The 17,418-nt window shown below is 38.6% G+C and overlaps 1 protein-coding gene across 2 annotated transcripts in view; it reads left to right on the forward strand.

The window, feature by feature from the left end:
• Positions 1 to 17,418, forward strand: part of UBE3D (ubiquitin protein ligase E3D) — a 76,295-nt gene that overhangs the window by 44,353 nt on the left and 14,524 nt on the right. The window contains exons 9-10 of one of the 2 annotated variants that reach the window (XR_014881500.1): positions 141 to 279; positions 11,758 to 11,876. Coding sequence is in view for 1 of the 2 variants with exons in the window: in XM_085217730.1 (XP_085073856.1) it covers positions 141 to 279 (139 nt within the window). In the remaining variant the exon portion in view is untranslated. The remainder of the gene's footprint in view (positions 1 to 140; positions 280 to 11,757; positions 11,877 to 17,418) is intronic. The other variant, XM_085217730.1, reaches the window with a different exon arrangement.

Here is a 17,418-nt window from a genome sequence, read left to right on the forward strand (position 1 = left end):
AACAGTTGTCACTCCTGTCCTTATAGTTGAAGATAAGTGAGGATAATCTTTCATCACAACTCCGTGCCATGTTCTAGTATGTGTTTAATTTTTTTTAGATACATGAATTATTTCATTTTACTTTATTTTTAACTTTTTAGCCTTGCTGATGCCTGGGAAAATGATTTTGGAGTTCATCCTTTAAAGTTTCCATCAGAAACATGTCTGGAATTACTTCTGATGCTGAGTTTGAGTACTGCTTCTCTACCTCCTTCACTTCAGCGCATGAACTCTTTTCAGGTAAGGAGCAGCTGCTGTTTCAGTATAATGGTGTTATTTCTAGGAAGAAGATAGATCCATGGGGCTTATAAATGCTTTCAGACTAAAGTTTGTCTTCTGGAGTTGAGTGACTTTTCATTATGTTATATACAGCAGTAGAGAATTTCTTTTCGTTCTCAGTTTTTCATTTTTTTTATTACATATAGACTAAGGCAAGCAGTACCATTGTTTTATTAAACACTGAGTCATTGTTTAAATTAAATGTTTAAAGAAATAACATAAAATTTGCAAGCTTAATCTGGAAAGGCTAGATTATTCAACTCTCTTGAAATGCACCATTATATAAAATTATCTTCAAAAATAAATTAAGTCCTCAGCTAAAAATAAAGATTTACAGTGGTGAAAACCAGTCTGAGCAATGGGGACTAAATATGCAAGCCGGTGTATAAAATTAGCACTGAAGCATTCAGAATTTCATCCTGTTTTCTGTTAATGCTGAAGTTCTCACCAGTAGCAAATTGTCCTCAAAAATACATTGTTGCAGGCATGTTAAATTATGGTTTGTATGGTCTTAGTGTATTTCTGAACATGTACAAGTCTTTCAACAGATAGAGGTATCTAAATTCATCTTCATGCAACCTATGAACTCAGCTTTTTTTTTGTGCGTGTGATATTGTCTCATATATATTCTGAATTAAAATAATACAAGTATTTGAACTGAAAACCATTGTTGAGTTGCTTGTTACCCATATGTGGTAGCCTTGTTCAAGAGGAGACTGGCTTCTGAGCACTGGATTCTGGTGCTAAGGGTACTTGCAGAGAAATGACCTGGGGATGTGCCTGAGCTTTCTGCTTTCCTAAATGTTCCCACTCTTAGACACGTGCTATTGAGCTAAATAGATCACTAGTTTCCAGTCAGGCATGTTCTGACACAGTATTTTAAAATAAATCTAACAGGCAGCTGTCTGTGTTGTGATTTGAAAGCTACAGCATAACTCTTGAGATCCCATTAGTAAGCTAATAATACATAGCTAAATGTACTACCAGCTGCTTATAGCTGAGTAGGCAAAAATTATTTTATCCGTACCCATGTGTTCTTTGAGATTGTATTTACTCCATCTCTTCATAGTATTTCAGTGTTGCAGTTTTGACAAGCCAAAATCTTTAGTTAGTATACATATGCAGTAGGTGTTGTTTAGGTTGTAAAACCCACATGAAGTAAATGTGTTTAGTTGCTAATAGTTTCTGTAATAAACTCTGCTCTGCTTTGTGCTCCAGAAATGCTCTCCAAGACGGGCTTGGAGACAGACTCCATATCTGTGCTGAGACATAAATTACATTTTATTTTCAAACACCGTGCTACTGCTTAGTAACATAATATTTGAAATCCCCTTTCATTCCGTTTTGATCTTGTGAAGACTTTTCACTGTGATTTACATCACTGGAGCAGCCTGGAAGAAAGAAGCAGCAGCAGGCTGTTCACAGTTCCTTGATTTTGAAGGGATAGGGCAGTCACTGCAGCCAGCTTTTAGGCTGCCTGTTTCTGCTAGAACAGGCTGTTGATTCTGGGTCCTAGAATGCCTTTGTCTCATCTCACATTTTGCCTGTTCAGTGACAGTAACGTTTTTTGGTAGACTGTAGAAAGTCAAATCTTAGGAAGCTTGAGCCCAGAAACTCTCGAAGGACCAAAATGGTAGACAAGTTCTTGTTTGTCAAAGGCTGCCCCTCAGTTTTCTAAGAGAACTTTAATTTGCCATCCTGACTTGCAGCTTTGCAGACTTGAGGTCCTACTAGGATGCCTAGAACCAGGGATTAAGATTGGCTGAGGTACCTCGTATTTATCCTATTTATTTATCGTATTTATTTAGCAGTGCAGAAAGCAGTAAGAAGGGAATAAGGAACTGGCTACTTGAAATGATTCAAAATTTTCTTAGCTTGCTTTTGATCTGAATCCTTTACATTACATTGAAAACTGTGCTAACTTGCTCAGTTCTTGATCTCAATCTCCACCTGCCTGAGGTAACATCTCTTGGCTTTAGGAGTCATTGGACTTGACTTTATGTATCATATAAAATACTTGCAGATGCTTGTAGCTAGCACCCACTTGAGTTATCATGTGCTTCATCACTGAACTGCTCAGTTGCTGCTTCTCAGTGTAGTCTGGGAAGATGTGTTGGTGCTTTGGAGTTTAAAACAAAAAGCAGTTAACACAGGGAAATGCTTTAAAGTGACATGTAATCTCTGCTGTGTTTTGCTAACCTTATCTTTCTCTGAATTCAAGCACAGTGAGCAGAAAATGTCTTGGATATTGAATTCTTATGATGATTCATGGGGCTGCTCAGCACATTCTCACTGGTGTTATTGTGGGAAATCAGGCATTTAGCTTCCCACATCAGGGCTACATTCATAAGACTGTAGACTGCAGCAAGAGTTCTCAGGGTTAAATAGATCACAGTTTTATTTTTATTGTTACAGTTGCATGAAATTGGAAGAAGATTAGACTTTAAAGGTGGCAAAGCATTTTACAATTTTTGTTTGAAATAGTAGTTGATATTCTTCACTGCTGTGCCCAGTGTTACCATGAATTAATCAGCACACTGTCTGCTTCAGTAAAGAGAAGTAAAGCCAAAAAAAGAAAAAAGAGAAGTATTCATTCTGTGGTTGCACTAAGCATTCTTAGAGGTGTCTCTGTAGGAAAAGTTCACTTGCAATTGTTTTGCTTCCAAAAAAAGGAGTAAAAAAAAAAAAAAAAAAAGGTTCCCATAGTGCCTGTTGAGTTCTGTCATTTGAAATAATTTGGTGCAGAAAACATTCTAAAGTACTCAGTGGTAGTGATATAAAATAAAAAGTTGCTCAGAAACTATAAAAATTAATGAAAAAACATATCCACTGTAGTTTAATGGCTCTACTATGTGAAAATAAAAAACTCATGGAAGGCAAAATATTGGTGCTACTGTTTGAGGTATACATATGGTCTGAACTAAAGCCTTGTCATTTGGTGTTTTCTAAGCGTTGAGACTTCATATACGTAAGTTAGGATGTTTCAGGAACAGAGAGTAATTGCAGATGCACCTGTGTTTTCTGACAGTCCTTTTTGAAACTAACTGCCACTTCAATTTAGGAAAATCTGCTCAGCTCCTCCCTTTGTTGCCTTTGGAGTATTTGGAGCTGCAGATGTCACAGATTCTTTTAAGTTGGCTCCGCTCCTCTGGGGTACTGTCAAACAGTAGCAAAGAAGGAATAGGGAGATACTCTGGCTCTGGGATATCAAAGATGACAATATCAAGACAGAAGGAAATTCACCTGTCTCAGAAACCAGGAATAAATCCATTTGTGCATTGAAATATTTTCTTTTCAAACATTTTTTAAATTAGGCTCTGTATGACTTGCTTACTCATCTCCCACAAGGTGACTTACAGATTTGGAGATGTACATTCTGTAAAATTCTGCACACAATGGCTAGGATCCCACATCCCTTAAGATTTCTGAAGAAAAGTGTTTCTGTATTTTTCTGACTCTCAGTGACCACTTACATCTCTGAAATGTGAGTGAACGCTGACAGTTGTATAGAAAAAACAGTGCAAGATGAAATGGAGTAATTTTTGTTTCCCTTTGCAAAATGTAAACTCTAGTGAGGAAACCAAGCTTAGTGTCAGCCTCTTTTGGTGATCCTATTTCCCCTAGTTTAATGTGCTTTTTTTAATTTATACAGGTTTGAATAAAAATGCTTCCTGATGGTTGTTTTTTTTTCAATTTGGACCAATTTTGCTTGGTTCCCAGGATGACATAGGATGGCTTAATTTTGTTTTGAAAGCCTTATAGTTTTTATAGAAACAATTTTCTATGCAAAGGACTAGAAAAAAGAAAAAACATCAGCTTTCTCCTAAATGTTTGGAGTTCATTTAGCATTACATCTGCAAGTAAGTTTTTTTTTATTCTGATAATTATGTGGAAATTTATTAAAGATCAATTTTAAACAATTTTTCTGTGAATAGGAAACAAGTACCCAAACCTTAAGGTACTTGAAAAGCAGATGTTTTCTTTCTAAATATACATGCAAACATTTAATTGACTTGAAAATGAAAGAAGTTATAATGTCTGTATATTATGTTTTGATTGCTTGTGTTTACTAAATGTCATAATAAATCTGTTTGAAGACTGCAGAGTAATTAGAAAAAGTGATGGTGATTTTGAGGAAATGCTGACAGAAGCAAGCAATAGTAGAAGAATTAGTATTTCAAAGCCAAATTTAAATACTACTTTACAGAATGATAAAAATGTCTAGATTCAGTCAAGAGATTGTCTTGTTTTTCTCATCTGCTCATTAAGTGTTTTAAGGTGAATCTTATCATGCTAGCCAGGCTGTGTGTTCACCATCAGCTACCTTTTAACAGAATCACAGAATTGTAGGGGTTGGAAGGGACCTCTAGAGATCATCGAGACCAACCCCCCTGCCAAAGCAGGTTCCCTACACCAGGTCGCACAGGTAGGCGTCCAGGCGAGACTTGAATATCTCCAGAGAAGGAGACTCCACAACCTCCCTGGGCAGCCTGTTCCAGTGCTCCGTCACCCTCACCGTGAAGAAGTTCTTACGCACATTCGTGCAAAACTTCCTATGCTGCAGCTGATGTCCGTTTCCCCTCGTCCTGTCTCCACGTACCACTGAAAAGAGACTGGCCTCACCGCTATGGCCGCCACACCTCAGATATTTATAAACCTGGATCAGGTCCCCTCTCAGTCTTCTTTTCTCCAGGCTAAACAGACCCAGTTCACTTAGCCTTTCTTCATAGGGGAGATGCTCCAGGCCCTTCACCATCTTTGTGGCCCTCCGCTTTTTACAGGTATCTCTAAGAGGTCCATGTTATTTCTTGAATACTGAAAATATTGAATTTTTTTTTTTTGACAAGCTCTCTCAGGACCTCGAGTTGATTTTTGTTTTTGCTTCAATTGTAATTATGTACCAGCTTGAAGTCTTAGTTGAACCATAACCACAAATATTTCCTACTATTGATTTTTCATAAACTTCATTAACTCAGTGTCTCTTACCTGAGAAGTGTTCAACACAGATGTTCTCCATATGCTATAGCATGTTGAGCAGTGTTTTGTATTTCCCCTGTATGTCCCTGATGTGACTAATCCATACCTGCGGGACAGGCAGTCATTTCTGCACTGTGGCTTTATGAATTCTGGTGCTGCTACAGAGGTGCTGGTGTGAAGGTATTATCCCATTTACCTACGGTCTGGTATGGCTATGCTGTCCCTAATGGAAGGGAGTTGCCCATTTCTTTGGTTTCAGGCTAATGGAAATTCAGTCACGTATAAACCAAAACTAAAACTAAAAGTGAGAAGCCGTGTACGTGTAGTGTACAGACAATTGCCTTTTCTAGAGATATCTTCTTCTTGCTTGGAAGGGGTGATCTGCCTGAGAAATCAACTCATTTTTGTTCATTTGTCCCAGTCTACACTCCAACGACAAAAACCTGTGTGGATTTTAAAAGCTGAGTATTCACTTTCATGCATTTCCGAGTGCAAAGTCTTGTACCTGGTTTGAGGCAACCCCTGCTGTCAATAGAAGCTGAAGGATGAAAGGATTGAGCACAGCCCTTCCAAAAAGGACTTGGGGGTACTGGTAGATGGATGGAAAGCTAGACGTGAGTCAGCAGTGTGTCCTTGTAGCTCAGAAAGCCAACTCTACCCTGTGCTGCATCTAAAGAGGTGTGGCCAGCAGGTCAAGGGAAATGATCCTGCCCCTCCACTCTGTGCTGATAAGACCTCAGATGAGGTACTGCATCCGGATATGGATATGGAGTCCTCATTACAGGAGAGACATGGACCTGTTGGAGTCCAACTAGCGGAGGGCCACAAAAATGAGCCAAGGGGAGGAACACACCTCTCCTTTGAGGACAGGCTGAAAGAGCTGGGGCTGTTCAGCCTGGAAAAGGTACTAGGGAAACATGAGAGCAGCCTTTCAATATTTGAAATGGAGATATAAAAAAGAAGAGGACAGACTCTTTAGCAGAACCTTCTGTGATGGACAAGGGGAAATGGTTTCACATTAAAGAAGGGGAGATACAGACCGGATATAAGGAAAATATTTTTTATAATAAGAATAGTGAAGCACTGGAACAGAGTTGCCCAGAGGTGCGGTGGATGCCCCGTTCCTGGAGACATTAATTGTCAGGCTGGATGGGGCTCTAGCTTATGAGTTCATTGCAGGGGAATTGGACTAGATAACCTTTGAGGGTCCCTTCCAAGTCAAATGCTCCTGTGATGATTCTGTACTGAGAAAACAGACCTAGGGAATGCGGTATAATATCAGCATTTGATAATACATTTCATTGCCATTTTCTTAGTCTATACAAATATGTTACTAGTTGTTTAGACAGGAATGTGAAATTGATTACAGGAATCCATTTAGATAGCTTGATACAGCCCATGTTTTCAACTGCTTGAAAGGGATGAAGATGAAACTAATTTGGATTGAAAAGGATTGATATCACTCATTTAATTTCCTTTTTTGTTTGCTTCTGTTGTGAAAGATCTGATTTTTCCCAAATCATTTTGTCATCTAAAAGTGTAGCCATTCTCTGATGCCCTAATTATCCAGTACTTGTCTGTAACATGCTATTAGACACAGAGTGAGAGTTTATGTTCTTTATGAACATACAAAAATCCCGAAGAGTGTTTATCATGAATGTGTTATGAAAAGAGACCAGTCAAATACCCATGTTTATGCACCTAAATATGTACATTCAGAATCACAGGATCACAGAATTGTAGGGGTTGGAAGGGACCTCTAGAGATCATCGAGACCAACCCCCCTGCCAAAGCAGGTTCCCTACACCAGGTCGCACAGGTAGGCGTCCAGGCGAGACTTGAATATCTCCAGAGAAGGAGATTCCACAACCCCTGGGCAGCCTGTTCCAGTGCTCCGTCACCCTCACCGTGAAGAAGTTCTTACGCACATTCGTGCGAAACTTCCTATGCTGCAGCTGATGTCCGTTTCCCCTCGTCCTGTCTCCACGTACCACTGAAAAGAGACTGGCCTCACCGCTATGGCCGCCACACCTCAGATATTTATAAACCTGGATCAGGTCCCCTCTCAGTCGTTTTTTCTCAAGGCTAAACAGACCCAGTTCACTTAGCCTTTCTTCATAGGGGAGATGCTCCAGGCCCTTCACCATCTTTGTGGCCCTCCGCTGGACTCTTTCCAAGAGATCCCTGTCTTTTTTGAACTGGGGAACCTTCATACAGGATATCTGATGCATTTTAGCACACCCATTTCTGTGTCTTAACTGAGAATGTCATCTTTCTGACTCAAAAGTAAGCTCACAATTCATGGCCATGTGTAAGGCCGAATGTTGCTGTGAATGTTTTGCATGGTTTATAGGTAATCTTTTTGGGTTGCTTCCCTCCAAAACTTCAGTTTACCTGAGTTAGTCTTAGCTGTGTCCAATTCATTATTAATTAGTTAAGTTCCAATATCCTAGCCAACAAGGTTCAGAAATATTGCTATCAGCTGCATAGGGCCTGGCGGTCAACTGTTAGTTTGGAAATCATACCGAGTCACTGGACAGCAGTGATTATATAACGGAAATTTTTCCTTAAGGTTTCACATTGTTACGCTTTGAATGGATATTGCCATGGAAAACTATGACACACTCTGTTCCAATTTCCGTATGAGTCTAAATGGAAGCTTTGAAGCTACTTAAGAAGTTTGTTAATATCTGCAAGAGAGAGGTGTATGTATAAGGATGCTTCTTAGTAGACTTACAAGTGCTTTAAAAACAGATGGAATCAAAGGTATTGAGATTGCAGCTGTAGGCTGTAGTAGGTATATTATCACAGATAACAAGATTTTGAGGGATTCTGAAAGAGGATGTTGCTGAATCCTAGTATTATGTTAGCAGGCAGGGCATCTTGCCAAGGCACTCAGAGCAAGAGTGTTAAGGAGTTGGAAATGGTAATGATGTCTTCAAGGGGACAAATGGACAAATATACAGACATCTGCAAAGCTGGAGCGTAATAACTGAATCAGTGACTTGTCTGTGATAAAGTACATGGTGGATGGAAGGGAAGAGGATTGTTAAGCTCTTTTTTTTATTATTGTCAGTTGAAAATGAGTCTGGAATGGATCTTTTGGTGAAGTCAGTAATGCTTCCAGTGAGAAACATACAGTTTGCCTTCTCAGAAATAGAAGCCCATCATTGTGTTGCAGTGTCAGTAAAGAGAGCACTGGGCTCTGAATCTGTGCTTATATCATGGGTCTTTGATCTGTGTCTGATGGCTGGTGACAGATGGTAGAGCTTGAAAGCTCTTGCTTGTTAGGGAGGAAAACTTTTATTTGAGTTTAGGAAGGCTAGAATGGGAAGAAATATAGGTTTGGGAGATATATGTATCAAATTGCTGTCTGTTCAGAGACACGGGAAAACCATAAAGGAAAATGGAAGAGATAAGCAGCTCCTATTGACACAAACCAGCAAAATTCTGACAGACTACAAAAAAAGTTGGATTATTTCCATCTTCTCTAAGGTTTCTTGCTGGTTTGACCAGTAAGAAAACCAGTTCTGCAACCATTTGTTTGTACTATGTTCCACTACTTTTGAATTAGAGAAAATTGTTCTATGTATGAATAGCTTTTCATGGTGCTCCTAAAATAAGATTTGGAATACTCTACAGGAAGAAGAAAGAGAAGGGCAAAAGGAGATGTAGGTATCAACACAGCCTACTGAAATCAGTTTGTCTTTGACAGCAAGCTGTTGTTGCCAGGTTTCACCTCAAGAAAATCATTTAAGAGTATGTAGGAAAACTTGCAGTAATCTGAAGAGGCAGTAGCCAAGTGAGATCACAGGGAGTGTTGGGTGGGCAGAATGTGATCAGGTGGTTGGATTTGCGCCAGGCATTCTGTTTAATGTTTCTTTATCTGTCTTCCAGCAGCTTGACAAGTGAAATAGGAAATGATTCTGCCTTATGGAAAATAAATATGAAAATATTTTCCACATCATTAACATAAATTATAAAATCAATCTGTAGGGAAAGAGACTATTCTAACATGGCAGTTGCCAGTCTTCATTATTTTTATGAGCTTTGGCATTATGAATTAAAGAGGTCAGTCTTTCTGTTGCTTTTAGTGAGCTTGAATTTATCAGGAAAATAGAAGAAAAGTGAATATTAAGCACACTGGCTACATGAAAAAGAGTCTTTCCTGCAAACTTGTACAAATGAAAATGTTGTTTTAATCTTACTGACTAGCTTGGCTGTTCAGTCCTCCTACAACTTTTTGCAGGATGCCTGGTGTTCCTAAATACAAGCTTCAAAAATGCTGGGCATTGTACAGTTCAGATGTTCTCACTTTCTGCAATTACTACCACTAACTCTAGTTCTTTTTTTATCAATAAAATACGTTGCCTGCGTAATTCAGTTTTAGACAGAATTTCTCCTGCTCTTGGTGTTCTGGTCTTTGATGCTTTTTTGTTGTTGTTCCTATTTAGATGTCCTATTGTAACAAAAAAAACTGTCATTGTGTAATACAGTATGATTAGCTAACAAATTTTTGTTTTAACTCACCAAAATGCCTGCTGCTTATTCTTAGTGATGTTTTCTTACAAAGTTTATTCTATTCGTCATCTGCCATACTTTAAGAACTCAGTTTCTAGGACTGCTTTGTTTTCCTCTTTGTTGACCACTTAGGCTTTCTACAGTGGTATTTCCGTGTCACTAAGTCATTTGATTACATACTGTTTCTGTACCACTTATGGGGAGACAACCCTGTAATTCATTATGCCTTTTTACTGGTTAGAAACTTAACTTTTAGTACTTAAGATTGTCTAATTGTATTTGCATATATCTAGGTAAGGTAGAAAAACAAGCTGGGAGGTGAACAGCCTGGCTTTATATCCTACTTTGGATAGTATCAACTTTCTGCTGAACACACAGAAGTGTTCTGAATTCAGGTTACGTTCTCTGCTTCCATAGGAAGAAAATACATTTTTAGCTATATTTTTATAGAGCAGTAGCTAGTGACTAGTTTAATTAATCAAGTGTCTATTCTGTGTGGTTATCTTGGGGATATATTCCATTAGTGACTACTTTTTCTATTTTAAGGTGATATCTAGGATGTAACTAAGTACTGCCTATAGAATTTAATGTGTTCTTTTCTGTAAGTTTTTGCTCTCCTGCTCTTCTCTTATTTTCTACTCATTCCTGCCCTCTCACATAATGTTCTTTCTAAAATCCAGACTTAATATTGGCAGCAGTGAAAAATGTAAGAAGCTTTTCATTTTAAAGGGTTTAATGTGGAATTTTAGAAGAAATTCAACAGCAAATGAAATTAAATCCATCTGACATACACAGCTAACCCTCAAGAGTTTATCTGTGTGAGTGAATAAAAATTTTGCCTAAATTTCTCTGCTCAAGTGTTGATGCTATTGGAGAACTGGAATTGGAAAAGTGTTCTAGCAAGGTACTGCTGCTCTGACCTCTTCTAAGAGGAGCCAAAGTATGGGTGAGGCCACAGTTTGACTAGATTTGAAACGAAATGGCTATTTGGTGTGTGGGGTAAGGGAGATTTAATTGTAGCTTGGAAGCTAAAGAAAACCCTTCTGAAACATAACTGTTTTACGTAAACCCTTCCCGTCAAGGCAGAGCATACATTCCTAACATGAAACAATGCAAAAGTCAAGACTCTTTTATAACACTGCTAATAATGGTTACAGTAATGATACTTCACTGAAGTGCAGATGCTACACTGCTGGTTTATATTCCTTTCTCAACCTACAGTCAGATAGTTTGCAAAACAACTGAATGTCTGCATTTTCTGAAGTAGTTCCCAAACAATCCATAACCTTTATTTCATTTTTTTTTTTTTAACAAAAAGGTAATCATTTTGAAGAAATTGTAAGTTGCAAGAAGAATTTCATTTAAAGACATGATCTTAGTTTCATGTTCTGCTTTGTTTATGCAGAAGTGATTTGTCAGTCCATTTTTGGCCATCCTAGTATGAATTCCTGGTGTACTTCAGATTACCTACAGTTCTCATTGAAATAAATATTTAGTGATTTTGAACACTGGTTATCTCTTGTGGGTGTCCATCCAAAAATATAGGAGGCTGTTTCTCATAGGCTTAAAAATGCTAGAGATGATCTCTTAATAGTTGCAGATTTGCTTTAATTTATTTGTTTCATATTGCGTGAATGCATCTAAGTTCAACATTTTAGGTAAGAACCTCAATCTTTTGAAGTTAATGTCAAAACTCTTCCTGGCTTCAGTAGCGCAGAACTGGGCTGCAAATGAATGAAGCAGACAGCTGAATATATTGTAGAGAAATAATTATTATGGGCTCTCTGAAAGTTCCTCATTAACACTTTTGGATGTGGACTTTGTAAGAAAATGCTTGGAGCTAGTCTTTGGTAACTATTTGTTAGACGAATTACTATCTGTGGTTGCTGGTTCATGCAGAGATTTCTTTATTTTTTTTTCCCTCCCTTATGTTTCTTTCAGCACTTCAAACAATATAAATGATTAAAAGTCTTCACTAGCTGGGGAAAAAAAAAGATGCTTATAGTATAGTACTTCCTCACTCTGAAGTTATTGATATGATGTAATATTTTTATGCTTGGGTAAGTATAGATTTTGAATAAAAGAATTTAATTAACATTGAATAAATGTTCCTCATAAGGGGAAAATTTCCCAGTACTATTTCATTAACGCTTCATGCTTCTAGCAGTTAACAAATTTAATTTCATTCCTGGTGTTCAAGGTCTGTGCTTTTCTCTCCTGTCTTTCTATCTGTCTGTCTTTCAAACGAAAAGTTTAAAGTAAAAGAAATAAAGCAAAAGGAAAATCGGAAAGCATTTTTTCTTTACCTGAACTTTGTGTATTATACGGTGAACATGTATCTGCAACTGTGTAAAATATATATGTGATGTGATAAAAAGGTATTTAAAATTATTTCTGATGTTGAAAGACTAGAAAGCCTATTTTAAGGAGTCAGTTATAGAAAAATAAATTGTTTAAAATAATTAGAGGGTAGGAAGGATCCGCTCTGTTATTAAAAAAAATAAATAACCCTCATGTTTTCAGACAACTGTGCTCACTTAATTTAGCTTACCGAGGAATATAAGGATTTGGGGAATTGGAACGTACCTAGCCTTTTTTGAGTTTACGTAGTGCAGTAGGATTTGTATAGTGTTCAAATTTGGGGTACAAATAGGTGAAATGTGGCAAATGGTCAAAGTGAATAAAAATATTTGTTCAAATTGTCTCGTGCTAAAAGCCTTCTAAGTTTATTCTCAGTCTCACCCTAGAATATCTTAGAATGGTCTGAGTTGAAAAGGACCCCAGTGATCATCTAATTTCAACCCCCCTGCTATGTTCAGGGTCACCAACCACTAGACCAGGCTGCTGGACTTCTGCTTTACAGAAGTCCAGAATAATGTCTGAGGCAAACTGTTCTTCTATTTTCCCTCCACCTCTGCAGACTCAATAAAACTGATTTTTTTCATACAGAAACATGAGGTTTCAGTCTTTGCTAATTCTTGGTGTTTAACTTATGAAATGGATAAAGTTTCTCAAAGTTATTTCATTGAGATGTGCTATGATCCTCAACTTTAGATCTTGCCTATTTCTACCTATATTCTTAATTATCGTCTGTCTACATTTCTGCTATCTTATGCTGGTTTTCATTCATTGAATATTGTGAAGTGCAAAATTTATTCATTTTTATAATGCAGGTAAATTAGGTTTTAATAGCATTTTTTAGTAGTCTTGCTCTAAGGAAGGAGTTTTAAACAGTATTTTGAAAGTCTTAGAGCAGACCAATGTGTTATAATAATTGCACTTCAGTAATCCAAAATTATAGCTCAAGGGAGCTATGACTATTGAATAATTTGTTCATATATACTTGTCCTTGATAGTAAAATTGGATTAAAAATAAGAATAGGAATAGAAAGAAAGAAGCTGAAAAACTGATTATCTTTGAAGGTCATTAGTGTTTTCAAAAAAGGTGATTTAAAAAAAAAATGAAAATCTCACTTAAAGGGATAGTGTTAGCTTTGTTTTGAATAATAAGATTTTTATCACTACAAGAGAAGGTCTCATAATAATGAAGTCTAATTGTTATTTTCATCTGAAGCGGGAAAGAATTCATTGCTGGGAAAAAATAAAAGCTGACGGAAATAGTGAGGAGAAGAAGCTTGAAGAGAATAATACGGATTGCACAGAACTATGAATTGAAGGACCTGCGTGTTGTAATATAAAGAAGAGAGGATATGAAAGGGGGAGTAAACAAAAGCTACAAGATGATGTAAAGATCAGAAGTATTCCCTGTCTTTTTGACTAAAATATATTTCAAGTTAAGGAAAGAAGTTGGTGTGTAAAAGGAAGCTTAGGGAGCTAACTGGTGAGGGAAAGTGGAATTTTCAGTTAATCTAAATCCACCCAAAACCAGCATAGACTGAAGTGGGGAAAAAATCTGTTCTGAAGAGTTTTAGAACCATTGGAAAACTGTCTTGAAGGATGCCTTAATGACCAGTGTTCTAAATGAGCTTGTTTCCTTTAAAAATATATACATCAGAAATATATATGAAGCACAGATTCATTGAGGTTGGAAGTGATCTTTTGATATCTCCTCCAAGCACCTGCTAAAGTAGAGTCAGCTAGAGCAGGTATCCCAGAAAAGTTACCTTTCAGATATTATGCAATTGAGTATCTGCAACCTTATTTGGCAGCTTTAACTGTTCAGCCACCCTCACTGCTGAGAGGGAAAAAAAAAAAAGAGTTTAGCTCTCTCTTCTTCACTCATTTCCTCCTTTCAGGTATTTAAAGACATTCATGAGATCCTCTCTGAGGTGTCTTGTCCAGTCTGAGCTGACCCAGCTCCCTTGGCGTTCCCTCATGGGAGAGGTGCTCCAGGCCTTTCACTGTTCTTATGGCCTTTCTTGTACTGGGGAGCTTGAAATTAGACATTGTATTCCAGATCTGACCTTACCAGAGTTGAGTTGAGAAGAAGAATCACTTTCCTCAGACTGGTGCTTTTTCTAATGTAGATCTATGTCCTCATTGTTTAAGTGTTCTGCAAACTGGTCCTCCTTCACCAATGCTAAATCATCTTTTTTGCAGACTTTCCCACTGATCTCAAGGGCTTTGGGATTTTTAAAAGCCATTCTTACCAGTAAAAAATGAGGCAAAGGTGTTCAGTATCTCAGCCTTTTCCGTGTTTCCTTTGTCAGCAGCACTCCTGGTGATATTCAGGCTGCTGCTGCTCTTTCTGCTTGTGCCTCCCTCAGAGTCTTGATATGAAGACCGGCTGGCTCACTTACTCACTTAGAATCACAGAATGTCCTGAATTTGAAGGGAGGAACACACAAGGGTCATCAAGTCTGATTCCTGGCTCCACAATGGACCATCCAAAATTCAAAATATTTGCTTCTCATCCTCTGCTAAATTAGTTTCCTGTTTACTGCAGTAGCTGTTGTTACACTTTTGTTTAATTAGGAGAGCAAGGGACCCAAAGACACTGTTTGCATTCCTACAATGTAGGGCTGTGACTGTACCTGTTGGATGTTGCTCTAGATCTCTTCATTGTGGGTTAAGATGAGTGTATGAGTTACAGGACCTTTTTCAGTAAACGCAGATAGTAATACAATGCATGAATTTTGAGTTACCTGTATTCCAAGGCAGCAGTCTTAGTATAATCTTATTATCCCACCCACTGAGACAAGCAGCTCCTAAATATTCCATAAAGTATGTATCAGTTATGCTTTTTACCAGCACAACTGTTTAAACATCCATTTTATTTTGAAATGGCTCTCATTTCAGCCAGTCAGCCAGAGTGCTACCAAAGTCCACGTGTGAGCTGTGCTTTGCTGTGATAAATAAGTACAACTTGCCTCAAACCCATTTGTTTTTTTGCTTGGATTCTTTTACAGAATTTGATGGGTGACCTACTTTTGTGGGGATGAAAAATTATTTTCCTATTCTTTTGTGACATTAAGGGTCTTGTAAACTGTTGCACAGTCATTTGGAGTAGGTGGCATTATTAGGATGGGTATTAATTATTTGCAAGCTGCTGATGCATCACCTCTGCATGATCTATATTTGGCTCTTGAATGTTCCTCATCTCTTGCTAATTGTAGGTGGTTTTGAGGAAACTGGCTTCCACAGCTAAACAGGCTAGTGTAGCCTGCAGAATGGTCTTGAATTCTGCTCAAGAAAGCAGTGAGACAGGTTACTTAGATCAACCACCCCAGATTTTTTTGTGCAGTTCCGGGGTGGTTACATGCTATTACTGCTGCTCGCTTATCTGAGAGGAATGAGCTTCCTGCATCCCCTCATCTTGACAGCATGTAAATTCCTTTCCCCTCTGGTTCCTTGCTTGTTAAGCAAATTGTTTATTTTATTTCTGTTTTAAAAAGCCTCATTTTTTTTTAATTTCATTTTGCTGCCTCGTGCTATTTTTCCTATTTCATCCATTACATTTTTTAAAAACAGATTTAAGCTCTTCAGCAGATCTTGTGATTACTGTTACACCAGTCACCTGAAACTGAGTAGGGAAAGAAGCTGTGTTTTTATTATTTGTTTTTCTGATTTTTCAATTTTTGCTTACCTTAAAAGCAGTATCTCACTTTCCCTTTCTTTCTCATCTTCTTTCTTCCCTGCATCTGCTGGCCCCTAAAACTGGTAATGTGAGAGACCTCATCTGAGACAGGATTAAGAGCCAGGAAATCCTGACTCTTCCCATGACTCAGTGTGTGTGTCCTTGGGCAATCTGTTACTATTACAGACAAAAGCTGCACGCAGCACTTGCCAGAAAAAATTAAAAACATGGTGCACGATCCAGGGAGATTATTTTCAAATTTTAATCAAAGCACTGCAAAAGTAGAAAGGAAAGAGAGGCTGTAAAAGATGATACATGAGGAGCAGTTTGTTTGTGTGCAGTGTAAACTGTCTATGAAAGAAAGCAGCTATTACTAACTGTATTTTTGTTTTTCTTGAAGCCTTTGTTTCCGTCACAATGCACACAGTCCTCTATTTAAGAGCTGTTGCACTCCTTTTTGAAATGAAGTAGGTAAGTAAGAGTGAAGGTAGAGAGAGGGTGCGCAGAGGTGTTGATTAATTTGTGATCAGCTTCAGAAATCCAACTCTGAGACTTTTCTTGGGAGGTGGTGTCTTTAATTAAATACACGCAAATGCGTGATTTTTTTTGTTCGTTTGTTTGTGTTTCCCCCCCTTAATTTTTTTTTGTAGTTTTTACCTCCTGAAAGGCATGGGCTCCTCACCATTTAGAACAAATAGTGGAGCTCTTTGGAGAGAGCAAATGCCATTGCTTGGAGATCGGGGAAGGCAAACAGGATCATTTACCTATCTTCCATGACTCAGATATAAAAATAACTTCCACAAGTTGAAGAATATGATATAATAGAAAAACCTTCCTTCACAGAATCACAGAATTGTAGGGGTTGGAAGGGACCTCTAGAGATCATCGAGACCAACCCCCCTGCCAAAGCAGGTTCCCTACACCAGGTCGCACAGGTAGGCGTCCAGGCGAGACTTGAATATCTCCAGAGAAGGAGACTCCACAACCCCCCTGGGCAGCCTGTTCCAGTGCTCCGTCACCCTCACCGTGAAGAAGTTCTTACGCACATTCGTGCGAAACCTCCTGTGCTGCAGCTTATGTCTGTTTCCCCTCATCCTGTCTCCACGTACCACTGAAAAGAGACTGGCCTCACCACTCTGCCCTCCACTCCTCAGATATTTATAAACCTGGATCAGGTCCCCTCTCAGTCGTCTTTTCTCAAGGCTAAACAGACCCAGTTCACTTAGCCTTTCTTCATAGAGGAGATGCTCCAGGCCCTTCACCATCTCTGTGGCCCTCTGCTGGACTCTTTCCAAGAGATCCCTGTCTTTTTTGTACTGGGGAGCCCAGAACTGGACACAGTACTCCAGATGAGGCCTTACCAGGGCGGAGTAGAGGGGGAGGATCACCTCCCTTGACCTGTTGGACATGCTCTTCTTAATGCACCCCAGAATGCCATTGGCCTTTTTGGCCACGAGGGCACACTGCTGGCTCATGGCCAACCTGTCGTCCACCAGGACGCCCAGGTCGCTCTCTGCAGAGCTCCTCTCCAGCAGCTCATCCCCCAGCCTGTATTGGTGCATGCA

This window comes from Meleagris gallopavo, chromosome 2, assembly GCF_905368555.1.
Source record: "Meleagris gallopavo chromosome 2, MGAL_WU_HG_1.1, whole genome shotgun sequence".
Lineage (NCBI taxonomy): Eukaryota > Metazoa > Chordata > Aves > Galliformes > Phasianidae > Meleagris > Meleagris gallopavo.